General features: G+C 54.8%; 1 protein-coding gene across 1 annotated transcript; it reads right to left on the bottom strand.

Moving 5' to 3' along the window:
- Nucleotides 1-390: 390 nt before the first annotated feature.
- ASS1 (argininosuccinate synthase 1) lies at nt 391-27406 on the bottom strand. Its single transcript, XM_071574207.1, has 15 exons — nt 27312-27406; nt 24757-24868; nt 24245-24313; nt 23825-24013; nt 21316-21372; nt 20795-20869; nt 17839-17909; nt 17441-17471; nt 13791-13881; nt 11849-11933; nt 10699-10763; nt 6606-6737; nt 2776-2932; nt 1221-1286; nt 391-709 (listed from the first exon to the last, which is right to left on the bottom strand). The coding sequence occupies exons 1-15, from the start codon at nt 27356-27358 to the stop codon at nt 655-657; spliced, it is 1302 nt and encodes a 433-aa protein (XP_071430308.1). The 5' UTR covers nt 27359-27406; the 3' UTR covers nt 391-654.
- Between the last annotated feature and the right edge of the window lie 381 nt (nt 27407-27787).

Below are 27787 nucleotides of genomic sequence, written 5' to 3'. Positions count from 1 at the left end.
AGCCAATGCTGCAGCCTGAGCATCGGGAACAGAGGGACCTGCAACCCTACAGGCACGATGGGAGATGAACCCACTGCCCAGCCCGGAGCGAGCACTCCTTTCCTCTTTACCTGCAACACCATCAAAGGATATTTCCCCAGTTTTGCCTTTGCTGAATCTGCTCTTAGCACTCACTCAAATGCAACCAAAAGGACCCCTTAACCTCCCTCTGCCCCCCAGTTCACCCCTCCCGCCTGGCACCATGTGGGGCAACATCCCCCTCTCCCACCTTCACCACAAGGTACCACCAACCCTCCCCATGTCCTTCGCAGGCACTTAATCCATTACCAACTTCACAAAGCCTGGCGGGGAGAAGCGCCCGGACACAGGAACAAACAAACGAGGCAGGAATAAAGCCCGGCTCTCAATGCCGGACCCGCGCATGGCTGGGGGTTTATTTCTTTTCCCACTTCTCCTCCGATGGACCAACACTCTCAACTCCCCCCCTTTTTTTTTTCCTGATTGCATTTCACTTGCCGCCCCATAACAAAGCCGTCACCTCTGCCGCCACTCCGCTCCGGGGAGACGAGTTACAATTACAAATTGCCACCACAATTAGCGCTACTTCTTAGAGAAATTAGAAAGGGGAGCGGGAGGCTCGCGTGCGATTGATTGCTATTCATCCTGCTTTACGGTGACCTTGCTCTGGAGACGATGATATTCCTTCAGTCTGGAAACCGGGATTTTAAAAAAAAATTAATTGTAAATTAACAGTAATAACACACATTTCCTTTCAATTAATTTAAGCAGAATGAGGGGGCGTGAAGAGCAGGCGTTTGTTAAGGCCTGTACAGTTTAATTATTTCTTTTTTCCCCACGAGATAATGTAATTAATTTATCTTAGAGGAGTAGGGGGACATCGAGGATTGGGGAGAACAAAGCAGTTAACAGGCAATGGAAAAATTAAGAGCCCATTATGTAAATGCAGCGTGTTTTACAGCCCTGGAGTTGGGGGGGGTCTGAGAAATAAGTAAAATAACAAGGCTGGCTGTGCTGGGTAAGGCTGTAATTAGGCAAGGCTGGTGCTGGGGGGGGGGCTGGTGGCACCCCACTGCTCAGGGGGAGCTTGGAGAGGGGGGCTTGGTGCACCCCCAGAGCCTGCGTGGGGAAGGGGAAGAGCTTTGGGGTGCTGGGGGCTTCCTCCCCCCACATTGAGAAGGGTCCCTCTCAGCCCCACAGACCTCAGTGAGTTGATGTTGATGAAGCCGGTGGCATCAGCGGGCTCGTAGTCCCCTTGCACATTCATGCTGTGGAGCCAAAGACACCTTGAGATGAGATGCCTGGGGGGAATTGGGGCTGCCCTTTGGGAAGGGAGAATTGTGGACGACTGCTGAACCAGCTTCTCCACCAGGCTGATGCTACTGCAGCCCACTTATCCACTGCTGGTGGGTGGAGAAACTTGGAGAAGGGTCCCAGCCAGCCCCTGGGGAAGAGGAACGAGGCTCAGGAGCAGCAGAGCCATAAGACTATCCCATTGGCCATTCCTGGGCTCCTCAGGCCCTGCTAGAAACACAGTTTCTCCAAATTCCCTCCATGGTCCCTCCTGTGCATCATCATCCTTTCTCCTTGTGCTCTGGGACAGAGCAGGGGTGCTCGCCCTGTCCCAAAGCCATGGCCCAGGTATGGCTGTCCCATGGAAAGCAGGGATATTGCTCTGGAAAGGGAAAGGGGTCCTGGACAGGAGATACTTGCAGGGACATCCCTGGCACCCATGTGGGTGTTTATGGCTGTGGCAGCCAGTGCCTCGGTGCAACACTAAACTTGCTCCCCAAGGCAGCAGCCACCCACTCAATCCCAAATCCAATGGTCTCCTACATCCTGAAAACACATGGCTCATTTCCGAGAAAACACAAACTGAAAGAAGGAAGTGGAGGGAAATAAAGAAGACAAAAAAAAAAAGAAAGAGTTTACAACGATTTTACCTCCCCTGACGGGCTACAGAAAAACCTCTGTGCTTTTATTTTTGCTCATTCGAGTGGTTCTGACCTGCTCTATAATTACGTTACTTTCTACCTACTGTGCAGAGGCATTTCCACACAGCTCTGCCTCTCACAGCTTTCTCTTGGGTTCCCGTGACGCCGTCACTCAAAGGCTTTCAAACCAGCGATGTAGAAATCAAAAAGAAAAGGAAAATGGTTGGAGACGCAGGGAGAATAAGTGCCCCTGCTTTTCTCTCCCTCTCTCTTTTTCCTCTGTCCCACCCCCCTCCATCCTCCTTTTTTTCTTCCCTCTTTTTTTTAAATTTTTTTAATACTTTATTCATTTAATCTCTCCAAGTGAGAGTGTGAAGCATAATGAAGGGTTGAGACAGATTATTAGAAGCTGTTGATTTTGAGGGGGAGGGAAGGGGGAAAAAAAGCCAGAGAAGAGAAAGAGAGAAGATAATTTGACATTTACTCCGACTGATCTAAACTCATTCGGGTGTATTTATGGCTTATAAAGTGTTTAGAGAGATTGAAAGGGGTTGAGGGAGGGCTGAGGGGGGAGCAAGTGAGCGAGAAAACAACACAGAGAGAAGGGAAAAGGCAGAGGTGAAAAAAATAATATTAACTTGAAAACATGGCTCATGCTTTGGCCAGATGCTGGGCCAGGAGGATGGTGTCACTGGGAATGGGATGGAGTGGGATGGGATGCGACGGGACGGAGTGGGATGCAACAAGATGGGATGTGACAGGATGGGATGGGATTCTTGCTGCCACCACCCCTGCCCACCCTGGTGCCCCAGACCCTGCTCACCTCACCAGCTCTTCGTTGTACAGTGACTGTGGGGACTCCCTGCCCAGGATGTAGACCTGGCCCTTGAAGACAGAGAGGCGGACGGTGCCCACCACAGGCTCTTGTGAGCGGCCGATGCACTGCCGGACGAACTCACACTCAGGGCTGTGCCAGAAGCCTGCGGGCAGGGAACAGGGTCAGAGGGGACACAGGGGAGGCTGGAGTGCCCTGAGGTGCCCCAGGCTAACCCCTGCAAGGCAGACCCTGGGTAATTTTCAAAGGAAGGGATGCAACTGGAGGACTGGAAGAGAGAATGAGGCACTGGACATTCAGGTTCAGCTCTGTGAGAGAGAACCTTGTCTGTGTCCCTTCCCATTGGTGGCCATTGAGATCCCCCTGGGAGAGGAGGTTGGAATGAGCTGGTGAAGGAGGCCACAGGGCCATTCTCCTTCCAGCTCTGCTGGGCAGGGATCATCATGGAAATGAAAAGATTTGCTAAGCAGGTATGAAACTGTCATTCAAAACCCACCATCTTGAGAGGGTCAGGTGGAGATGGAAGGACACAGAATTGGCAGGGGATCATCTCCCAGCCTCTAGGGAAGAGGATGAACCATTCTCCCCTGGGATGGGCAAGGTAGGGATCTGTCCTGAAGGGACAATCTGGACTTGTAGGCTCTGCTCAGCGGGATGCAGCCCCATGGCAAGACTTCACCCCCAGGCAGTTCTGGGATGGAAAACCCACTCAACAATGGGAGTTCCAGGGATCAGTCACTCCAGTGGTTCCCATTCCTCCTCCCAGAGGGCTCCCACCAAGTCACACAGCCTGGGCTGACCTGGGTGGGCTTCCTCACCTTCCCAGCCCCTCCAAGACCAGTGAGGCTCAGCTTGTGGGGAAATTTAATTTGTTCACAGTGTGGGCACAGCACAAGGGGCTGGTGGGATTCAGGGAACCAGTGCTGGCACCCATGGAAGACTCCTTCTAACCATGACCATGGGAAAAGCCTCCCTCTCCCGCCACAGCTCCAGTGGGCACAGCAGCCACCTGACACCCCAAACCCCGAGTCCAGACAGCGAGTGCACCACTGCCCCCCAAAACACATCCTGTGGGAGCAGCCATTGGCATTGCCAGCCATCGAGGCCACCACAGCGCATGGAGGGGCCGTGGTCCTGCCTGCCACCCCCCATGCCCCTTCTGTCTTTAGGCGGGGTAATTAGCCGGGAAGCCCTTGGAGACCTGGAACAAAGCCTGGGAGATGTAGAAGGAGATAGAGCTGGAGAGAGAAAGAGCCCATTCACAGCCCTCCGGTCATCCCCAGGTATTATCTCTCCCATCTCACTCCCTGCTCGAACACCGGTGCCCTCTCACCTTTCCCTTCCCAGCTGGGCTCCGGGGCCGAAGCCATTGAAGAAACAAACAATTTCTTTTGTTGTTTGGCCTCGCCAGCCCCTGAGTGGGGCCGTATCCTGCAGCCTTGTCCCTGGGGTCTGTGTGGCTCCAAGACACAGCACCACAGCCCTGCAGCCCCCACCATCGACACCACCTCCTTGAACAGGCTCCCCTCAGCTGCCCCACCACAGCATGGCCAGGGGGTTTGGGGACCCCCTTCCCTGCAACCAGCACTGCCATGCCGGCAGGAACTCCAGCTTCAGGCAATACCCTGCTTTTGGTAACCACCCTCCAGGTACAACTCTTTGAACATCGGGATTGATGCAGGGCTGCTGCATCCCTGGAAAAATAAACCCCAGGCACATTAAAATAATAACCAGCTGCTTAAATGCTGGCTCTGACAGCTCCAGGTGGGAGGAAACATCCCCCCCTCTCCTCACTCCCCACCGCAGACACTGGAAACGATCCCTCTTAATGACCTTCCCACCATCCTGCCCTAATTACGGAGTGGGCAGGAGGACAATGGCATTTCCGCACCTGGATGTACCTGCCGGGACGGGAACTGGCATCAAAGCCACCCTTCCACAATGGGATCAATGGCAACAGGCGGAAGATAAACACTAATTCCTCTAAAAACATGGACTAGCTGCAATAATGAGGTGTTAAAGGAAGGTGAGCTCGAAAGCCTGGCCTCCGGCATGGGTATCCACAAGTGCTGTCTGCGCCCTGTTGGGGTTGTTCCTTGGATTCAGGATTGGCTGCCAGGGAAGTCGAGGACCATGCTGGAAATCCCTGGGGATTCAGTATCTGGAGCCGGGGAAACAGCAGCCTTCACCTGGCAGAGGTAGGGAAGGAGAATTGAAACCACGAGTCCCTGAGTGGCTCTTTAACCTGGTGGCTGCCCAACAACTGAGTGGTTAGAAATAAACAAACAGGTTTATGTCTGAACTTAAAAAAAAAAAGTTAAAATAAAGGCAACCCAAGTCAAAGCCTAATAAAAATGGCCAGAGACAGGAGGGGCATCAGAGACTGAATGAGGGCAGGGGCTGTGATCCAAGTGAAAGGTAACCAAGATTTCTGTAGCCCCTGCAGGGCCCTAAAACATGATTTAAACAGAAAAGAGGCTCAGATATTAAATGCAAAGTTGGTGAAGAAGATGCAGGAGGGAATGTCCTTGGAGGGGAAGGTGACAGACACCAAAACTGCAGGGGAGACAGTCTGACCCAGTCCTGCTGCATCTGCTGCTGCCTGAGGCCCAGGCTCCCATAGTCAGGTTATTTACAGAGGATCCTCCTGTGGAAGATCTCATGGGAATCATCCCAGCCCTTGCAGTAAGAAACACCTCAAAAGTGATGATAAGAGGAACTGAGAGCCTGAGAAATCAGGACCTGTGAAAGATCAAAGTGTTGTTTGGATGGGGGCAGGAATCTCTCCAGTGTGGGGTCTCCAGGGATGTCAGTTCTGCCCTGAGCACCCAGGCATAGGCAGTAGGGTTTTGAGGCCACCTATGGCATTTTAGGCTAATCCCCACTTCCTTCGATTTAGCACCAGTGACTGGGCTGGGGTGGCTCCACCCTGGAGCAGTGATGATTCCCCTCCCAGGGTGCCATTCCCAATGCCCCCAGCGCTGGCAGTCCCTTGGACTGGTGAGCTGTTCCCTGCAGCACAGGGAGGTTGAGCTGAGACCCCTCAAACAACCCACGAGCTGGAGCTGCAGCTGCTCCCCAAGAGGAAGGACACAGGGCTTCATTGCCATCCCTCACTGCGGAGTTGAGCCAGTATTCCTTACCCCTTCAGGCTCCCAGCCTCCTCCAGACAGTGCTGTTCTGGCCCCAGCTGGGAGCCCCTCCTGCAGCCCCCAGCAAAGCCCCAACTCGCAGTGCCCCTGTGTGGGCTGTGCACCACATAGCACAGCCAGGCCCCTCTGCCCCGCAGCCTCGAGGGGCCCCTGTGCCTCATGCCCTTACCAGGGCACAGGGAGAGGTCTCTGGCTTCAAATCCCATGGCAGGGATGACTGTACTGGGAGCTTGGGTGCCCCATATCACAGTGTGCTCCAGTCCTCAAAGGGAGAGAGCAGGGAGAGATGTAACAGGTTGAAGGTGAGAGCTGGGGAAAGGGGAGACAAAGGGATGGCAAGTTACATCCTGTGAGACATCTGAATGTGTTTGTTGGGATGAAGTGGTGGCACTGGGCTGGGAGAGATGCCGGGAGCATCACCCACCAGCAAGCCCTCATGGAAGGCAGCATTGCCTCCCAAATGCAGGCACGGAGCTCCCTCGGCAGGAAAGCAGGCAGAGTGTGGGACTGAGCTCAGCTTAAACCCTTTTTTCCCCCGAAAAATTCACACCTGAATTTTACAACCCTGAGCGCACATACTAGTGGGACCTGCAACCTCCAGCAGCACCAAGGGAGGAGGAGGAAGGCTGGGAGGATGCTGCAGTGGCAGGTCTGGGCCATACATACCATTGTACACCAGCTCGGAGAATTTCAAGGCGAGCCCCTGCTTGATTTTCCGCACTTCTCGGTCCATGGTGAAGGCCTCGATATCTAAATGCGCGTGGTATAGGATCGTTCCCGCTGGGGTCTCATAGATACCTACCCATTTTTCCAGGCAGGGGGAAAAGCAGAAAAAGAGAGAGAAACGAATGAGACCAAAACTGTCAGCAAATGACAAAAAATAATGACTTGGCTGACAGAAGGAGCCGTGGTCGAGCGCATTCAGTCTCAGCTCGCTGTAAAATGCATCTGTCATTATATTCATGCTGGGGCCAAGACAGTCCACTCCGCACCTTGCGGAGAAAATTTCTAGATTCCCCTCTTTGAAGAGGCACTCTGACGAGGCTAAATGACAGGGTTTGGGAACCGATCCCCCCACCCATCCGTGCCCAACGGTCTGCGGCTGAAAACCTGTAATTAGCAGAACGATGCGGGGCACAGGCACGGGGAGAGCCGGCTCTGAAATGCCCTCCTCTCCCCTCGGCTGGTGAGAAAGAGCCCTGCATGTCCGCTGGGAAGCAATGAGGCTACCTGGGGGCTGGGAGGGAAACCTCCTCTAGGGTTGGCAGGGCCCCCTCAGCAGTCCCATCCTGCTGCCCCCCCTGCATCGCACAAGGCCTGGGGATGGAGGATGCTTAATTATTTCAGCAAGCTGCTCCTTTGTTCCAGCCATTCAGGGTTTGTTTTCTGCATAATGTAGTTACTTGGTGCTTAAATAGTGGTGTGGCCATGCGGTGCTCCAATCCAGGTCGGATGTGGGTGGATGGTGGGGGAAACACTGAGCTGGTCCACCAGGGAAGACGTGTTGGGAAAGGCTGTAAACTGTCCATATCCAGGCCTGCTCCATCAGGATGTCCCTGTCCCCTGTCTGCCTGAGGGGATGGTCCCTTCCCAACACCAGGCAGTTGCTATGGCACGGTCATGGGAATGGCACAGGGTTTTGCTGACACACAAAGAAATCCCATAGGAAACCATCCCCACTGAAGGGGATGTGTCCCCAGCCAGTGTCAAAGGGAATGTGTCCCCAACCAGCCCCAGCCTCAAGAGAGGGTGAGGGGAGCCCATAGGGCAAAAAGTATCATCTGGCTCTGCTCTTTCAGTGCCCTGGAGAGTGGCACAGGCTCAGCATCTCCTGTCTCAGAGCGGCCACAGTGCCACAGACACAATAGGAGCCCTCTCTGCATCTCAGGCCAAGCCATTTCCATCAAACCTCATCCCAACCACTGTCCATGATTTCAGCTTCCTACAGACACAGAACACGATCTGACTGTCCCAAAGGAGAGCCAATCCCACCTCTCCAGTCACTCCAGTGATGTTGCAGCCTAGTCCTACTGGGGCTGTGGGAGCAAACAGCTGAATTAACACCAAACCCCAGCTGTCCCCACAGGTATAGCAGTGGCACAGGGGCACAAAGAGTTGCTCTATGTCCGTTCCACATCTTGACTGCAGAGCTGAGGCCACCACTAACAATTAACATTCCCCCTCCTTCCCCTTAGGAGGTGTTAAAGTCAAATTGGGCTGAAGATCTGGGTACGTGCCTTGACCCTCATCTCCTGCCCATTTGCAGGTCCTAGAGGATGAGGGACCAGAGTGTGTCAGCCAGGGCAGAGGGGAGGGCAGCTGACAGCCACACTGCAGCCTCGCCACTCCCGGGGAGACAAGAGACAGCTTCAAAGTGACACTCGCAGCATCTCCAAGTGTCTATTTTCATCTCCCCGTGTTTACAGGAAAAAGACAGAGGTGTCAGCACTGCAGCCCAGCGATGCTTCAATCACCCCATAATTACTGCTGGAGAAGGGGGGACTGGAGCAGGGGGGACATGGAGGGGGGCAGCCAAGGAGACAGCTGCTGCTACTTAAAATTTTCTAATTTGTAACCTTGGCTGTCACTTCACCTCCATCCAAGCAATTTTGCTGTGCTGAGTGCAGGCTGTCACTCTCAGCACCATCCATGGGACAGGATGGGATGCAGTGACTTCCTAAGGGGAAGGACAGTGTGATGCTGTCCATGGGAAAATGCTGTCCAAATTCCTAGCCCTGGTCCAAGGCCGAGGCCAAGCTCGGCCTGACATGTGTTCATCACAGGGAAGGGAGTTTTCCACTTTCCTGCTCCGTCTGCTCAGTGCATCAACTGGAGGAAAGGAAAAATAAAGGAGAGAGCCAAGGGGAGAAAAAGCCCCAGTCAAAGGCAGCACTTGGCTTTTGGCAGCGACCGTCCCCTCCTTCCACTTCCTCCCCACTGATTTCATTTACTTCACTTAATTAGCCCCCCTTCAGAGTTAAAAAGATAATTTGATAATGAGGACGTGAAAAGGCAGGAGAGGGAGGGCTGTGCTCCCGCTGCAGCCCAAAGACCCCGGCCGAGCCACATCCCCCCTCCCTGGCCGGCTGCAGCTCCACTCCCTGGCACCCCCTAATTAGCCACCCTCCTCCCACTAAAACAAATACGGCAAAACCGAGTTAATAGGCCTTAAAAGGCTGGTGCGGGTGCGCGACACGCGCCCCTCGCCCATTAGGCCTTAACGAAGTTCAATTAGGAGCTTAGTAAAAATCAATGCAAATGAATTTTTCCCTTCTCAGACTCCTCGGGTCTGGAAGATAAGGGAAAGGAGGCACCTTCACTGCCACCTGCACTGCATGGAGGGCTCTGTTCATGCTGCTGACTGTCCATGCCTCAGTTTCCCCAGCAGAGTCGGGGTCTCTGTGCTGCCCCAAGGAAAAGGCAGAACCCCAAGTCAGCGGGGCCACACCGCACCACTGGGATTTAAGGGATCATCTCCTCCAAACTCAGCTCCCATCTCCTGCACTGTTGACTCCAAACCCATTTGGGGTCTAAAATACCCCTGGCAGTGGGGTGGTGGTGTCACCTGGAGCTGCCCTGCACCCCAAAACCCCCAGGAGAGGGCAGGTACCCACCGCACCCTCCTCTTCCATCCCCCTCCTATCCCAGCTCTCCATCTCTCCTCTCCCACAAGACATCTGTTGGAGCAGATTTCTCAGAGTTTTTTTCAATCCCAGGAAGCAAAACCAGGGCAGGATCCTGCTCAAGACAAGGGGGGGAAGCCACCCCAAGGTCTCATCCCCACGATGTGCATCCCACTGTCCCCAGAATGCCTGGTCCTCCCACATCCGCCAGCACACAAACACCATAGCGATTGCTCAACAATGTCATGCAGGAGACAGACATGACAGTTAAATGGGGTTTAGAGAAATTATTAAATGCTGGAAGGGTCACTAGAGCATGTCAGTGGCTCTTAAAAAAATAAAATAGATTTTGACAAATTACTCAGCATCCCGCATGCAAATACACCGGCTGGCGTGCGCGGGTTGGGGTTGGGGCTTTTTCTTCCTTCCTCTGGTTTTAATTTGATTATTCAAACTCAGATCAAATGATTTGGGGTTTTGTTTCTTGCCTTTTGCGGTGGATGTGCTTGTAAAGGGCCCTGCAGCAGGGAGAGAGACTGCAGGCTGAGTCTTACCAAAATATTTGCTGTTGCCCTGCACAGAGGGCAAGTTTAAAGAAAGGAAGCATCTAATTAGGTATTAACGAGATTTAAAACAAAAGAGTGAGGGCAAAGGAGATGGGAAATGATACTGAGCCACCTCGTTCTGCACAGGGCAGCTTGATGCCTCCAGAGGTTTTCAACGAAACTGATCCCAATGGATGATCAATACTAAGAGTCATGGCCTCAAAAACATGCACATAGATGAAAGAATTGGTTTTTAAAAACCCTCAGTGACTTCCATCAGCCTCTCGTGTTTTGCGCTTGTATTAGAGAGCCTGGCACCCTTCAGGAGCATCCTCCTACCACAGCCTGGTGTTTTTCCCACTGGAGAGAGGTGGCACTGGGACTCCAGGGCTGGTGCAAACAGTGGCACTGGCAGTGACTGGGCAGTTGGCATCATTAGAGAGCAACGAGAAGTCCCTGCCACAGGGAAATCTCCATCAAAAGCTGATGGAGAGGGAATGGTTGAGGGTTTCTGGGGTGAGCTGAGCCACATCCCACCAGGGCTTTCCCTTTATCTGCTGTTTTTAGGGCAGGGATGACACCATAGCTCACCTCTGGACTTCATCCCGATGAAACGGTTCTCCACGATGTCGATGCGCCCAACCCCGTGCTTGCCCCTGAGAGGAAAAGGGAAGTTGCAGCAGCTCCACCTCCACAGTGGGACAGGGGCAGCTGTGACAGGTGGGTAAGAGGGGTGGACAAGGGGGACAAACCCCAAATGACAGCACAGCCAGCCCCTGAGCAGCACTGGGGACCATCGGTAGTGACCCCAGTTAGGGCAGGTGACAAGGAGATGGATTTTCTCTCCTTTTCCACTCCATTTTGCTGTTCCATCAGCTTCCATCCTCGCCTGTCACTGGGGCCAGCAGCGTCACAGGCAGCTGTGGCATTTGGGCCATTGGAAACAAAACTAAGCAAGGAGACAGCACGTGCCACAGCTCTATTCTCAATGGCCAAAATAATTTTAAAACCGCTTAATTAACATTTAAAATATGAACTACATGGAAAAGTTCATCCCCATACACCACCAAGGGGATAAAGGCAGAGGCACAAAGGGGAGGAACAGGGACCAGGTGGCACTCAGGTGGAGCAGGTGTCCTTATGGGTGCTGCTGTATTTTTGGGCAAATGCCTGGGGATGGTTCTGTGCCAGTGGCATCAGAAACTGGGCACAGGGGTGGCACAGGGCAGAAAACCCCAAAGGAGCTGCTGTTGCAGAGGCAGGGAGAGGACAGGGCTGCACATCTGAACAGCATGTCTTGATGTTCCAAAAAGCTAACTTTCCACCCAAAAGGGGCACAGTCCCCTGGGAAGGTAGGGTGAGGTGAGATGTGGGAACTGAGCATTCAAGGGGTAACCTACGAGCAGGAGATGCTCTGGGGGCTCAGCCCCTGCAGTGGGCAGGGCAACCCTCACCCAGTGTTCAGCAGAGGCACATAGGCAATACAGAGGTGGTTCTGAGGACTTTTTAACCCTCCCCATGCACAGAAAGCAACACCCTGGGGCATTTATTCCCTTGGTGCCCAGCTCTGCTCACTGGCATTTATGGCACAACTGGGACCCAACTGGGTCCATCCCATGCCCACACTGCTGACCACCATCCCTGGGCTCATCAGAATGTGCCTGCTGTGAGAATCCTGCTTCCACCCCACCCTGGGAATGCTGCCATCGCCCATGGTGCCAGGGGACAGGGTGGCACTCACGCGATGTCGTTCAGGTACACGAAGAGCTCCAGGGCTGAGGAACGAGTGGCTCCATCCCCAGTGTTGGTGACCTTCACTGGGACACCTGCAGAGGCGGGGAAGGAGGACAGGCAGGATCAGCTGGTGCCAGGATCCCCCCGGAACATCATCCCGTGGGCGTTAAATAGATGTGACAGATATGAACTCTAAATAACTTCTTAAAAAGGCATATCCAAGCTGGTGCGAGGGGGAGGTGAGGGGAGGGGGACCCACCTCGGGAGAGAGGCGAAATAAATAAATAAATAAGGCCATAAAAACGTCACCCCCCCTTTTCTCCTCTCCTCTCCCTCTCTCTTTTTTAGGGCCTGTGAAATTGCAACCAGGCCCTTAACTAATTGAATTTCACGCTCCGCAATTGTCTTACAGCGCAGCACCTTCTGTCCCACCAGCCCCTGCCGGGGACAGGGGACACGGTGACAAATGTGTGCCCCCCTTTCCCTTGCCAGCATGGGGGGCGTCTGGGGGGGACCCCCACACCGGGGCACGGCTGCTCGCACACGCACGCACACGCACCCCGCGGCGGGGTGCTCCCCACCATGAATTAATTATTGCACCTTTTCTTTTTTCACCCCTTTTTTTTCACCCTTAATTTTTTTTTAAGTGCGCTGGGCAGGAGCAAAGCTGGGCGGGGTGTGGGGGGGCGATGCTGAATAGAAAGAGGCATTTTTCTTTAGCGGTGTGAAATGAGCAATAAATGTATTAGGAAGCTGACAAGGGGGCTGCGGGGCCCACAAAGAAAAGCGGTGCGGAGTTGGAGGCTAATCCCCCCTCCATCTGCCCTCCTCATTACCATTTAACGCACTATCAGTTGCCAATCAGCCTCAATGCCTCCCTTTCTAGTCTTTATTATATAGGCGCCCGCAAGAGCCCTGTCTAGTGACGGGGGCTGTCAGCTCCCCACCACTGCCCCCCCCACTAAACCCCCTATTTTCCAGGGGTTTATAAACTCAGTTGTAAATTGCTATTAAATGTAACTCGCGGCAATAATGAACCTTAAGCTGCTTCTCGGCGCGGGCCCCCCCACCCCGTGCCCTCCCCTCGCCCCGGCTCTTTCTCTCCGCATCCTCCGCCGGGGTATTGGCCGCGGTCCGCCCGGCCGAGAGCCGACGTTGTCGGGGCCGCTGTTGCTGAAAGCTGCTTAGCCTTTGAAATAGTTAATAATTAGATTAAAACTTCAAATAAATTAACTAGGGGCTGAATGGGCTGCTGGGAGGTGGGGGGGGCCTGCTCCTTGCAGGGGGATTGTTATAATGGAGCAGGGATGCTGGTGGCAGGGAGGAGGTGCCCCCTCCCAGCGGGGTCTTCCCCTCCCCAGCCTGGGCTGGGCTCGCTGCTGCTGCCAGGATGGAGGGTGGCACAGGGATGGCCATGGCTGGCAGGAGTGGGAGATGCTGCCCAGTATTCCCCTCTCTGGTGATGGTTCCAGGGCCCTGCCATGCATTTCCTGGGCCTTGCCATGCATCCCCAGGGTTGTAATGGTTTGTCCCTGTCTCCTCCATGTAACACTGATAGCACCAAAGGCCAAATCCTGCAGGAGCATCTCCTCAGCTGTGACACTGGTCAGGGCCACCTATGTGTTCCCAGAGCCACCTGTATGCCACCCTGCAGGATAGGGACCCTGTGCCCACTGCACCTCGATGCCTGAGGAGGGGACTAGGACCCCTCTGCTCTCAGAGGAGTGTCAGCAACTCACTGAGATCTAATCAGACCGCTCACACATCTGGAAGAACCCCAGTGTGTTGCAAGCACCATCCTCATCCCTCATGCCACAAGTCAAAGCTCACCTATCTGCCCCAACTCTGAAGATGCTCCTGGTTGCCAGGGAACCCTGGTCCTGACTGGGAAGAGGGATTTGTCTTTGGGGGACCAAGGCACAAGTGTCTGGCAGCAAGGAGGCTCTTACCCCGCTCAAACTGGATCTCCAGCACGTCCGGGGTGTCAGGAGAGGTGGCCGGGTCGCGGGTCTTCGTGTAGAGCCCAGGGGGAGCCTGATTCTGCAGTGAGAGGGAGAGAAGAGGGAGAGTCAGCAGCTTCAACCTCGGAGCACATCCCACCACCCCCATGGTGCATCCACCATCCCAAAGCATATCCCCCATCCCCGGGGTGCACCTCCATCCCAAAGTGCAGGACCAGCACGGCACATCACCGGCTCTTACCGGGGCCTCGGGAACAAAGGGGTTGGAAGAATCAGCCAATTTTTCCCCTCAACTTGATCTCATCTTTTCCTCCAACGCCCCCACAGCTGGAGGCGGGATGGCTGCGGAGGAGCAAGTCAGGCAGGGAAAAGCGGGACGATGGCAGCGAGCGGCGGGGCGGGCGGGTCCCCGCGTGTCCCCGCACCGCGGCCGGGCTTATCCGGCGCTGACCGAAAAAACTAATGAGGAGGCCTGACCCCAGCAGGTGCTCCAGGCGCACCGGCTCTTTCATGCTGTCCCCGGGGTTAATACACACGGGAGAAAATAGAGCGACAAAGCAAAAACCCATTTCAGAGCACATCAACCTTTATGTATATTGTTTTTTTGAGATTTATAGGAAAGAGGCATCTTATCTCCATCAGAGCCGGGCCAGCGGAGGCTCGGGCGCCGATGGTGAATTGCCGCAATTGAAGTGCGTGCCAGAAGTGGGGGGAAATACAATAAGAAAAAGCTTTCTGTCCCGGAAAGCAAATGCTTTGCAATTTCACGTGCCCCCTCGACACTCACCCATGATGTGACTGAAGGTGCTGACCCCAAAATAATTTCAGACTGGTGTCTGAAAACTCCTGTCTCCAAAGGGACTTTTCCCACCTACCCACCCCTCCAGGAGGTGGAGGGGAAACTGAGACTCGGAGCACCCAGGGCAAGTGCAGCACAGTAGAAAGGCATGAAGTCTTTAAAAAGATGGTAAACTGGTATTTCCCCACCAGAACCAGCTGGTGAGAGCTGGAGCTCTGGGCACCCCTGGGCAGTGGGGCTCTGTTTGCACCCACCCCCTGACCCCTGTTCTTCCTCTCCTTTTTAAAGCACAGCTCTTCTCCTGCTCACTTCATAGAATCATAGAATAGTTTGGGATGAAAGGGACCTTTAAAGGTCCCTTTTCCTTCCTTCTCCTCCTTTCCAGCAAGGAAAAAAAGGACAAGGTATAAAGCAAGTTAGGGAGCAAAAACCCCAAACCAAGTGATTGCTTTAAAAAAAAATTAAGCTTTCAAAAGGGAAAAATTAATCTACCTGCAGTAGTTTTAATCTACAGTTTTTAAAGATGGGCAATAACAATGTTAGTGAAAACTTTCACTTATTTTTGTCCAAATATGTTTATATTTGCTACATCACTGCCAGCACCTGAGGGAAGCCCATCCAGCTGCAAACACCCAATCACCCCCTTCTCACTAAGGAGACCCCCTCTTGCCTTACCCCAAACCCTGGGGTGCACTTCCCAACAGCAACCACAGCCAGTCCAGGGAATTCAGACTCAACTACCCAAGAACACTGCAGCAAAACCCCTCTTAGTTCAAATTTTATGTCATTTTTGCCCCTTTCCCTTGTTTTAAGGGAGAGGCGCTGGCAGGCAGGCACATCTTCCTGTGCCCCTGCACACAGATTACACGGGCTGTGGATTTCAATTTTACATCGTCTGGCCTTTCCTAGCCCTGATCACACTTATTAACTAGATGAACCTGTAAGAAATGATGAAAAACTTCGAGTTCAAAAGGAATAGATGGAGGAGGGGGGAGAAAAAAATACCGGAAAGTATTAAAAACTCTTTACTAAACATTGGAAGTCAAAGTCAGGTAGTTTCCAATTTTCCGAGCCAACTATGAAAACCCCTATTAAATAAAATAACTAAATAGAAATAAAAGTGACATTTGGCTTGCATTCCATCATTACGGTGTGAGTCTGTCCTCTTTTTATTCTCTCTCCTAAAAGCACAGTTCAAATGACAAATAGTTTGTTGCAGTGTATCAATGCCTTCTATTTATCCCTCCCCGCAGGGGGGCTAGTCCTGCAATGTCATCTTTAAACGGGAGAGAGGAAAAAAAAAAGGGGAAAAAAAAAGAAAAAAAAAGGAAGAGTGTGTGGAAAGGGAGAGAAGGAGGGGGGAAGAAAGAAGCAAGAAAAACGGGGCAAGAAGAGAAGAAATTGGAAGCAAATGGTCCATGAAGTAAACCATGATGCAGAGCTATCGATGCCGCAAATGGTTTATTCATCCGGCTGATATTGTTGTGCCCGGGACTGAATGAACTCTTTCAGAGTGCCATATGAAGTTAAAGCAAGTAAATTTCTATCTTTCTCCGCATTAGCTGCCTCATTGCCCTTCAATCGGGCCTCACAGAGGCAGAAAATAGCTCAACCATCTGCTTTCAAATCCCTGCGTTTGGCAGGTCCCGGGGGTTTGGGGCGGGAAGCCCGCCGTGCCTGGCACCCCGGATCCTGCCACAGCCACCCTGTGCCCGGTACTGTTTCCCGGGCTGGGGAAGGGGACAGTGGTGACACTGCTCTCAGGGAAGCCACCTCCCAGCGCTATCGGAGGGTGAGGTGCCCAAGCACAGGATGCTCGGGGACGGGGTCAGGGCACTGGTCAGCCCCGTTTTCCAAGCAGGCTGGTAGGAAGGAAGCGGGCTTGGCAGAGCCTGAGGACTGGGGGTCTTCTCCGAGAGAAGAGCAGCGGTGCTGGGTGCGAAGGAGCGGGTCAGGATTGATGCAGATCAAGATTGGCGCGGGTCAGTCCCTTGCCAGCTCCAGATAGAGGCACGAATACCCCTCCCCGATGCCAACCGCTCTCCTGGAGGAGAAAACCCCCGAGGATCCGGCTTCGCAAAGCCTGACGCACAGACACAGCTCTGGAAGGCACCAAAGGGGGAGCGGGAACCCCTCTCCACTTTGCCGTTCCTTCCCCCGGCCGAGGCACGCGCCAGCCCAGCTGCGGGCGCCGAGTTCCAGCGGCTGCTCTCCCTCTCCGCCTGCCTCCCCCTCCTCTCCCCGGGTTGTCTAATTAGCGCTGATGGATAGTTTAAGTAGCCGCCGAGCGCGGTGACCCGCTGGAGCATGAACAGCGTCGGCAGGGCCAGCGGGCGGCCGGGCCACGGGCACTGCTTGGAGCGGCCGGAGATGCGCTTCGCTCCAGCAGCAGATCCCGCACCACTGCGCTCGTGGCCCCGTCGGTGGTCAGAACTGGTGGCCCCATGGGCGCCCTCAGGGTCTCCATCACCACCCACTCAAGGGGAGGTTTTACCCCACATCCACACGGAGAGCGGGCATGGTGCTGCAGGGGCCAGCCCGGACCTTCGCCACCCGCTGCCAGCTCCGACTCTCCCACCAGCACCTCATGGGTCAAATTGCTCCTTTAGTTTTGCCCCGCGACGTTGTCCCCTTAAGTGTCACGCTGAAATGGTCCCTTCCCCTATTCATGCCGGCGGCAATTAACGTGCCAGGGGGAAGGCGGAGGGGCCGGGGCGGGCGGCGGAGCCTCCCCGTACACACGGACGGCCCCGCCGTGAAATTTCCAATTAGGCTGCAATACACGAGACGCCCCCGGCCCCGTGGCTGCCACGCTGGCAGGGTGGCCGTGATCGATTACCTTGGGGTTCTCCAGGATCCCGGCTTCGTAGCTGCAGCAGGCAGGGAAGGAGAGAGAAGTCACTGCAGCACCTGCAAACTGCAACCCCAAACCCACCGGGATGACACCCCTCCCTCCCCACTCCCACCACCTTGTGAGAATGGGAGTTATAAATCTCCTGGGCATTTTAGAAAGTAACCCTGCAAGGAGAATCAGGCTTGGGAGAGCCCAGGAGATGGATGCTGTCACATGGGATATGGGCAACTGGGCAAAAAAGAAAGCTGAAGGTTTGGGGATCACCCATGGTGAGCAGGTCTGGGATGACAGAGGTGTGAAGGGCCACAAAAGACGGAGGGGATCGGGGCCCCAGACCCTATGTCCTCACCCCACCAGTGGTCCCCACCCATCTGACCTCTCACCTGATGTGCATGAGGTTCTCATCCATGCTCCAGGGTGTCTGGGGTGTCACAGGCACCGGGATCCCATGTTTCTGTCAAGAGAATAAGAGCTGGGGTAAGACAGCCTGTGGGGAGTGCCAGCTCCCAATGGCACTGGTTCCCACAAGGATCAGCCCCAAAAGCAGAAAGGCACAACCCATTGTCACCAACAAGGCAGCACAGAGCAAGGTAGACACCCATGTACCTGACCCTGGACAGCATCAGCTCCCACCACGAGGGCTACCTCGATGGGGGCATCAGGGACAGTGTGTATGGGAGGACAACAGCTGCCCCAGACCTGCCACAGGCTGAGAAGAACCCTCAGAGCACCCATGCACCCCAGCAATAGGGACATCAGCATGGACATTGTGTGTTTTTCCTAAGTCCGGGTCCAGGATGGTACTCTCAGGCACATGGTGGGGTTGTTGGGATTGTCATATGCAGGGCCAGGAGCTGGACTCAATCCCTGTGAGTCCCTTCCAACTCTGGATGTTTCAGGATTCTCTCGCAGGGCTTTCTCAGCAAGGGGAGATGACACAGGGACACAACTCCCCAAATCCACAGGATGCTCAGGAGCTGAAAGGGGACCGATGCTTTGCTGCGAGGAGAGAGCAACACATCCCCACAGCCTCATGCAAACACATGGTGAAGCAGGTGTGGAGGTGTCTCCCTCGAGCCTGGGCACCCTGAGCATGCCATGCCAGGGGACAGGCGGCCCCACACCGGCTGCCTCCCCGGCACAACGCGCAGCACCGAGCCCGGCTCCCTAACAAGGTCACTGGCGTGCTCAATTATCCACTGACATTTCAATGGGGGAAATTGCCTGTGAAGATGAGGTGAATACGCAGGGGAATTAGCAGGAGAGGTGATGGCAGCAGGCTGACAACTGGAGCCAGCAGGGACATCGCCCACCCTGCCAGCATGAGGAGAAGGGATGTGCTGGCTGTGGGATGGCCACAGGGAGACAGGGACAGAGATGGCAGCTCTGGGCTCCCACTGTGCCTCCTCGTGTCTGTATTCTGGCATTTCAGTGTCACCTCAGCAAGGACATCAGCCAAGGACTTGACCAGAAATGGAGGAGCAGAGCCTGAGCAGAGGCTCCTTGTTTGCTGGGAAGAGGGGAAGGAAATGTTTGTGGTTGTTACATCCTCAATCCTCCAGTTACATGGTCCTCAATCAATCACCTGAGATGGGAACAAGATTCTGAAATACCTCCTTAGGCTACAGAGGGACTTGACTCGCCCTGCTCTTGGGAGGACATTGCCTCAGGCTCACGAGTACTGATTTGTTAGTCCCACACCACAATTCCAGTGTGGGATCCCCTGGGACCTCCCTAATATCCAGCCTAAACCTCCCCCAGCACCACATGAAGCCATTTCCTCCCATCCTATCACTTGTTACTTGGAGGAGAAGACTGACCATTGGTATACTCATCTCACCCAAGATGTACAAGTGTATCTTTCAGACCTGAATAATGAGCCACCAGCCCACCTGATATATTTTCTCAGCCAGTTCTCTTTTCCCTCTGCCTCCTTCTGGCAGCCCATGCTCCCCAGACCATCCTCACTCCACTTCAAAGAGGATCCTCCAAGTCCAGATGCACTTACCAACATTTACAGAGCCCAGGCAGCCCTGGCTGTGGCCAAAGGTGGAATGATCAAAAAGAGAGGTCTTGTTCTCAGGCTCTGTCCCACCTGGCTCTGCCTGTGGCCATGTGGAGCAGAATCCATGAGAGCTTCACCCTTTTTATTATTTCAGCATCAGCTGGTTGTGGGGATGAAGCAGCTGCTGGCACAACTTGCTGCCAGAGCAAAGCTCATTCCAGGCCCTAGACAGCAAATCCATTGCAAGAGCTGTGCTGCAGTGACACATCCTCACTTTCCCTAGCACCAGTGGAGCCTCAAACATCATTCCTTGAGCACCAAGGTGAGCACATCCAGTTGCTCAAAGGACCTGGCCACACATTTCCCTCTCCTGAGCATGAAAAAGAATGGAACACCCATTTTTTTCTTCTAAACATTGAACATTACCAGAGACCAAGAAGTACCAAAACCCTCACCCTACAACCTTTCCTCTTGGAACTGGGCCCCAATCAATTTCATTTCCCTTTCAACCCTCTTCCAAACAAGCAAAAAAACCCCACAACCAAACAAAACCTCCAAACCCAAAACACATGTTCTATTTTCCATATAATAAAACCGTGGCGCTCTTAATAACTCCCCTACTTGACAATTTGTTTGGCAACATATGGAAAGCTCTCGTAAACTCGCCCCTTCATAATACAACAGCAGATGGCAAACACAATCCTCAACACGCCACCCTCTCCTGGCAGCCCTAATGGGCTCAGAGGGCTCCTCACCTCATGCCACATCCCTCTGGCTCCACACCTCGTCTTCCCAGAGATTACCCAAGCAGCTTCAACGGCAGCTATTTAAAAACTGAAGCAATTTTCTGGTTTATGCACAGAGCTGCCTTTTCCCTTTTGATTGATTGAGCTGCGTTGTCAAGCATTTCCATGAAGTCACTAAAAAAGAAAGGTACCCTGGTGGGCACATAAAAACCTGATGCAAAACTTCTAATATGTTTTATTGTAACTTGTACTTCAAAAGGGAAGGGACAACAAAGGTGAATGTATTTGCTTTGTCTGCTACACAAGTCAGGGAGCTGGGACCTGCTTCCTTGGAAAGCAGGTTACCATTAATAGCCAGGTAATTATGGGGCTTTTAGAAAGGAAGGAAGGGGGAAAAAATAGAGTGAGGGGGGAAACCCCCAACCAGAAGTTTCCAGTGTGGTGCTGGAGGGATGTTGTGCAGGTCTTGCTGCTATTACCTACCCAGCCATGATGAGCATCCCACAGCTGCCCTGAGCTTTCCACAGCCACTCTGAGCATCTTTTGGCTTCCCCAAGCATCCCACAGCCACACCACACCAGTTCCTACCTTGGCATAATCCATCAGCTCGCGGCGCCCAGGGAAGCGCTGGTAAAACTGAGGCAGCCTCCACGGCGCAACAACCTGGTGGGAGGGCAGGAGCAGGAGATGAGAAGCCCCAATCCTCTTGTAGCCTCTGGGCCCCTTTGCCTCTCAGAGCCAGGGGAGACAGGACCCACAGGGTGCTGATCCCCCAGATGAAATTTAATCTCCCAGCACAAGGGGATAGTAACCCAAACCCCTGATCCTAACCAGGCACTGGATGCAGGGAGGAAATAGGCAGCATCGATTATCCTGCAGCTGCCTTGATACTGTTTCCTCTGTGGCCTCGTGGTGTTTGGGGTAAAAATAGGTCAATTAAGCATCATTACAGCCCCCTCAAATGCCAAAACGTCGCTGTGTGCAGCTGGCAGCTTGTTAAAATGAGGCATGGCCATTTGCATTGGTGTTAAAACAGAATTCCCCACCAGCTGGGGAGAGGCCAGGAGCCCAGGGGTTGGGGACCCAGGGAACAATTTAGGGTGCCTTACCTTGATGTTGGGACACAGGGCATAGCAGGTGAGCTCAAATCGAACCTGGTCATTGCCCTGAAACATGAATAGAAGATGTCAAGGGGTCACTCCACACCAGGGCAGGCTGGGAGGTGGGTGCCTCCCACCCTGATCCCACTGATGGGATCAGGATCTCACTCCTGGACCAGCTTGCACAGGGCCATGCAGCATCCTTGGGAGAGGAATGTCACCTGACAGGGATACAGGTTTGGATTTGGTGAGAGAAACTAAAATTAGTAGGAAATCTTAAAAAAAAAGCAGGAACATTAGAAGTGCAGATGATAAATCAGCAGCTCCCATCTGTGCTACAGCCCCAGGACTTTGTCCAGGAAGCAGAGAGGCTCAGGGGCTGCTGGTTGCTGGATGAACACACGTGTGGCCTGTGTGGCAGCACACAGATATGTCACAACACCCACATGCACACTCTGAGGGGCTGCTTGGCTTCAGTCACAGTTCCCCTTGCAATGCTGAAGATCTCAGGCATGGTGGGCAAGGACCCTCTGTCCAATGGGCTCTCTCCTGGTCCCTCTCCATGGCTTGTTTTAACCCCAAACCACCTTTCCTGGAGCTCCTGCTGGGCATTCAAAACCCTGATACAGCTCACTCACCAGGCTGCAAGGGAGACAAGGCTGACCACAGACTCACCCAAGCAGTGCTCTGCTCTGGGCTGTCACTCCTGAAAGCTGAACCAGCAGAAACCCAGATTCAAGTCTTTTTCCCCCAAAGGCATCAAAGGACACACAGAGAGAGAGGGCAAGGTGGGGGGGGGGAAACCATGGTGAGTAGGAAGGTGCAGTAGCTCATAATTAAATAGCTCTGAACCTTCCTTTACCTTAATTGGCCCTTGCTGATGAGGTCCCACTAATGAGGCCAGGTAGCTGGGAAGGGGTAAGGAGTGAGGAGTGAGGCACCTCCAAAAGAATAGCACTGACCAAAGCCTATTTTCCACTTGCACCAAGGGGCAAACAGACCCTCCCTTCCCTCCTATTGGCTCTGGCCAGAAGGATACATTTACAACCAGGCTAGAAGTTCCCTAAGGACTATTACACTCAGGCAAGTACATCCACCAAAGCACTCATTTCCCTTGCAGGCCCAAAACACATCCATCTGCTCCGACAGTGGGGACACCCCAGATGGTCCCATTTAAGACGCCGCCGCCGGGTCGAGTTACCCACGGTTGGTCCCTGCCCATGCCGAAGCTTAATGGCTTGGAGAGCAGGAGCCACCAAAGGTGTCTCAGCCAGTGGGGACTGGTGGTGGCACCCAGGAGCAGAGGGGATGTCATTGCATTGTGGGCTGGTGGCACTTGGGAGCACAGGGGATGTCATGTCATTGTGAGTGTGTTACTCCAGGGCACTGTTTAGTGGGAGCTTTCAAGAGGGGGCTGCTGGGGGTGGGCGAGATGGACTGGAAAGGGGGGCAGTAACCCCACTGCATCAACAGAGAGAATTATTTCAGTCATGAAGTGCCCACAAGCTGCTCCTCTGCCCCATCTCCTGGGTGCTGGCAAGTCCCTCAACAGTCTCCTGGCTGCATCTAACATCCACCTTCTAACAGGGTCCTCTGTCACAGCTGGGGATCCCCAAACCTGCTCGCCCACTCCAAACACTCCCCAAACACTCACTGAGACCCCTTGAGGAGGTCACCTCGCCTTGTCCCTAGGCCAGGATGGGCAGGGGTTACACTTTGGGTCCCCGTGGGGAGGGAAGAGAGGATACCCAGCAGGCCCTGGGTTCACCCACTGAGCCCTCACCTGCTCCAGGTGTCCCCGCCCCGGGCTGGGCAGCACGTGGGCAGCGGCTGGAGGTGCCGGCGGTGGCCCACGGTCACATCTCACAGGTCACACGCCCCCGCCACGCCTCCCGCGGGGTGTTCCCCTCTCCGGCCCGGGGCTGCCCCCGAGCATCTCCTTTCCACGGTCTCTGGCTGCCTCTAGCGGCAAAGTGTGCTCCCTGCGGCCGGCGGCGACAGCGGGGATGGGGACAAGAACCGGGACAACCGGGATAAGAACGGGAATGGGGACGTGGATCGAGAGAGCCAGGGATGGGGACAAGGATTAGGACAGATGGGGATGGGGGCAAGGACCACAACAGTCAGAACTGGGTACAGGAATGGGGACAGAGACAGGGACAGTCACACGTATCCCAGGATGCCCCTAAACAGTCCGGGTGGTGCTGGCTCAGTCCCAGCTGGCTCCTGGCCTGGACAGCTCCAGTCTGTAACAGCATTTTGAAGCTGCAGCCGAAAATGGGGCATTCGTCTCTGAACCCAGACTTCCCAGTATGGAGAGGGAACTGAAATCAGGCACAGAAATCCCAGAAGTGAGAAGAAGTGTTGAAACACAGCTGAGTTTTGCACAGCCTGGCAGAGCACCCACAAAATGCCCTGGGCACCCCTTCTGACACCCACAGCTTGGCCAACGGACCAACCACATCCCCTGCCCAAGTACCTTGTGCCATCCCTGCCTGGTGCCCCTGTCCTCTCTCACCTTGCCAGTGGCTCCATGGGCGACATACTGGGCTCCCTCCTGCTGGGCAATCTCCACCAGCTTGCGGGCGATGCAGGGTCGTGCCAGCGCCGTGCCCAGCAGGTACCGGTCCTCGTAGAGTGCATTGGCCTGCACTGCTGGCCAGATGAACTCCTCCACGAACTCCCTGCTGATGTCCTCGATGTAAACCTGCCGGCATGGAGGCAACTTTCTGTTGGGAGGGTGGCTAAGGGGGGAACCCGCTCCTCTGGGATTTGGGGACAGAGCAGCGAAAGGTCTCTCTGCCTTCCCTTTCCTAGATTCTGTTCAAAGGGTTAGATGCAAGACCACTGTCCCTCCCTGCTGCAATGGCCTCAGCCACGGGGTTCACACTGGGGAGCAGAGGGAGCTCAGAGCCCCTGGAGGGAGGGACACTGTTACCTTCCTGGCCCCCAGCGCCACCGCTTTCTTTCGTGCTGCCTCAAAATCTTCCTTCTGCCCGATGTTGGCCTGGAAAGGAGGCAAACACCAAGAGCGAGTGTGAAAGGAGACCACAAATCCCAGTGTATGCCCAGTCTGGCACAGGGCATCATGAAAGGCATGACAGAGGCCACCCAGAATGGGCAGGAGGGGAGTTCCCCCCACCTCCCCCACCCCTCCCCTCTGAGATGGCACACCTCGGGACCATGCCTCCCTCTGCCAAGCCCTGATCTGCTGCCTTCATTAGCAGAGGGTCATTAGCTAGCAGGGACAGGCTGTGCCACACAGTCAGCTCAACAGATTAGCACCCAGGCTGGGTGATGGTTAACTAGTAAGACCAGGATTACCACTATGGCCACACACACACACACACACACACCCCAGGACCCCTATCACCCCCGCCAGGTCCTCAGAGCTGCAGCTCAGCACCATCTCCACCTCCAGACCCCAGTGACAGGGTTAAACGAACTCACCAGGTAGGCAATGACATCATAGCCCTGCTCCTTCAGCCACACCAGGATGCAGGAGGTGTCCAGGCCGCCACTGTAGGCAAGGACCACTGTGCCTTTAGACTGAGCCATGATGCTGGCAAAGCAAAAGAAAAGGGGTTTGTGATGCCCTCAGCCCTTGCTGCAGCCATCAGCCATGGCATCAGAAAGGATCAGCTGAAGCAAGAGCCCTCCTGGGGATGCAGGGAGCAGGGGGAGGGCGGGGACAGAAGGAAATGCCATGGCACCAGGTCCACGTCCAGGCTGCAGCTCCCACCCAGGGACACCCTGTCTGTGCATCAGCCAATGCACCCAATGGTGGCTGGGTGACAGAGGAGGCTAGGGCAGCCATCAGGGCTGCTTCACTCTTACCTTTTCTCCACGCTGGCAACCTTGATGCAGCCTGCCCCACGCTCTGCAAGCACCCTGCAATGCCAGGGGGCTGAACTCTGGCGCAGGCGCCCAACTGTGGCAGAGGCACAGTCCAATGCCTTGCTCAGGCATGACCTGGCACATCTCAGACCTCTGTAGAGAGCCTCCCACCAGCTCGGCCCCCAGTGCCCGCCAGCACTGTTGGGCGTGCCATGGCTGCAGGGCTGGGGGGCTTGGCACCATCCCCTAGGGCCCAGCCCAGCATCCAATTAACGCTTATAAGGCATTTGTCCTAACTACACTGCCCATGTTTTCTGGCAGCACAAAACACCTACGTGGGGATTCGTTGTCCCTCACCCTCCAGACAAGTATATCAAGGACTTCAGACAGCAGGAGATGGTGGAGGGTGCCCAGAGCTCAGGTGGAGGGACCAGGTGGAGGGAGAGGGGTCCCGGGCAGGCTTTGGGCTGTTCCTGAGGTCCCCAGGCCAGGCTGTGAATCCCAGGGCCCCAGAAGAAGCAATGCCAGCTGACCCTTGGCCGAGGCAGGCAGACAGCAAGGCCAGCCAATTCCTGTCTGGAGCAACTTTCATGCTGCTGCCAAGTCAGCACAATCCTGCTCCTGCAGGCAGGAAAGGTGCCATGCTGGGCTTCTCCAAGTTGGCCCACCTCACACCTCTCCCAGAGGGATGTGGTTCTGCCGAGGTGTGCCCCAGCACCCTCATCCTGCCAGCACGGTGCTGAGCCAGCATCCCACAGGGCACAGCTTGGAGTCATCCAAGAGCAGGATCAGCGATGCTGCTGCCAGGTTCTTGCTGAGGAACAAAGGGATCTGGCAGCCCCATAGGCTCCATCCGGCTCCTACAGCCTGCCCGTGCCCGTCGGGCTGCCACGCAGGCAGCACTCAGTGCCCAGGCTTGTGCAACTGGCATTTCCCTGCTCGTGAGGCCCCGTGGCCATGACGAGCTGGGTCCCTGCCCAGGGAAGTTCAGCCGTCCCTTCCTCACCAAGGCATTTACAGGAAAGCAGTCCCAGTTCCCAAAAGGGCCCAACCCAACTGTGATGCAGTGCCTGTGCCTCATTTCAGGACTAATTCCTCCCTTTACCCCCCCACTCATATCCCCACTGTGGCCACCAGCATCGCTGGGGTGGCTGCCAGCCTGACTAAGCACCTCTGAGACCAGGCACACTCGCTCCACGAGTGGCCCAGCAGTGGTTTTGGGGAAACGCCTCCAGCTTTTGCCTGCTCAGACATGTCCCACTGCCTACACAATGCCCGAGGGGCCCTGGGGCACCTTGCCCTGGAGACCCATCCTGCATCCCAGAAAGGGTGTGGAGCCATCAGCATTCCCAGCTCTGCAAACAGGGTTCATGCCAAGTCAGTCTGCCCAGGAAGGGAGAACCCTTAAGTTTCAGCGTTAGGTGGCAATAAATCAGAGCAAACAAAGCTCAGGAAAGGGGAACAGAGGGACTTTCTCAGCCTTTATTATTATTCTGTAGCAATTTCCTTGTGAGTTGGAGCAGGGTTTGTTTTTTACTGGAGAGACTCTGGCAGCCCTGCTCCAAAGGAACACTCTACTTTCGGTTTTAAAACGAAGAGAAAAATATATTGAAAGGGAGGAGAACAAAAGGCTTGCAACTTTGGTAAAGAGAAGAACTGTCTTTGCCATCTGGGCTGGAAGAACAGCCAGGCTGCTGCCTTCGGGCTGGGATGGGGCAGGGAGAAGGGCAGAGGCAGGCAGGAGGGGCAGGAATAGGCTTCCCAGGGGCTGCTGCAGCAGAAGCACATGGGGATGTGCACATCGGTGTTGGGGTTTGCCTCAGCTCCTCCACCTTGTGCAGATCCCATCCTGCCCCCCAAAAGCCCCAGAGCAGAGTGGGAAAAGCATGAGGTGGTGCCAGCTGAGGCTACAGCTCCCCTCCCTGGAGGAGGCCAAGGGAACCTTCATTGAAACGGGACTCATTTGGAAACCTTCCATCCCAAACTGAGTTAGTTGGGGCTTGACTGCAGCCTGCACAGTGCTGGAAACAGGTTGGCACTCAATGCCCTGCTCCAGCACCCAAAAGTGAGGGACTACCCTGAGTGGGTGGAAACGTGACAGACGGGATGAGGAGACAATATCCCGCAAAGCAAAGGTCCCCTTCCTTCCATCCTATGCCCACACTCACCCACGCCCGGTGTCCGGCTGCCCTCGCCGCTGCGGTGTCTGGAGCATCCTCCTACTCCTCCTCCTCCTTCTCCTTTATAACCGGGTGGGGGCAGGCGGAGCTGCCGCAGGACAGTCCCCCCCGTGGGCCCCGTCCCTGGGAAAGTCCCTGTGCTCTGCCTGCCCGCGGGGTGCTGGACGGAACAGGAGGAGGCAGCTGCCTCTGGCCAGGATGGAGCCAGTGCTCAGTCCCAGCGCTTGTGTGGCTGCTGTGCGTGCTGCCATCCGTGTTCCCCCACTCCTGACCTCCTCAGCAGCCTCCACAGAGCACAAAGGGGTGTCAATCCCCCACCCTGGGGAGTCACCTGCCCCCAGGAGTTGGAAAATAGGGAGTAGAGGGGAACTGGTGCTCTGCAACCATATGGCTTTCCTCCCTGGACCAGCAAAACTTACTCCAATTACTACTGGATTTATTTGAAGCTCTATCAGAAGGAGATG

This window comes from Pithys albifrons, chromosome 20 (assembly GCF_047495875.1).
Source record: "Pithys albifrons albifrons isolate INPA30051 chromosome 20, PitAlb_v1, whole genome shotgun sequence".
NCBI lineage: Eukaryota > Metazoa > Chordata > Aves > Passeriformes > Thamnophilidae > Pithys > Pithys albifrons.
Note: the sequence above shows the minus strand (reverse complement) of the source record. Positions and strands in the feature narration are given on the sequence as shown.

Excerpts from the sequence above, each read along its gene's own strand:
- ASS1 (XM_071574207.1), bottom strand. The coding sequence starts at position 27,358 with ATGCTCCAGACACCGCAGCGGCGAGGGCAGCCGGACACCGGGCGTGG. Across the intron at positions 24,314-24,756 it reads ATGATGTCATTGCCTACCTG|GCCAACATCGGGCAGAAGGA; the intron begins GTGAGTTCGTTT and ends CCTCCTTTCCAG. Across the intron at positions 21,373-23,824 it reads CCCATGGAGCCACTGGCAAG|GGCAATGACCAGGTTCGATT; the intron begins GTGAGAGAGGAC and ends TTCATGTTTCAG.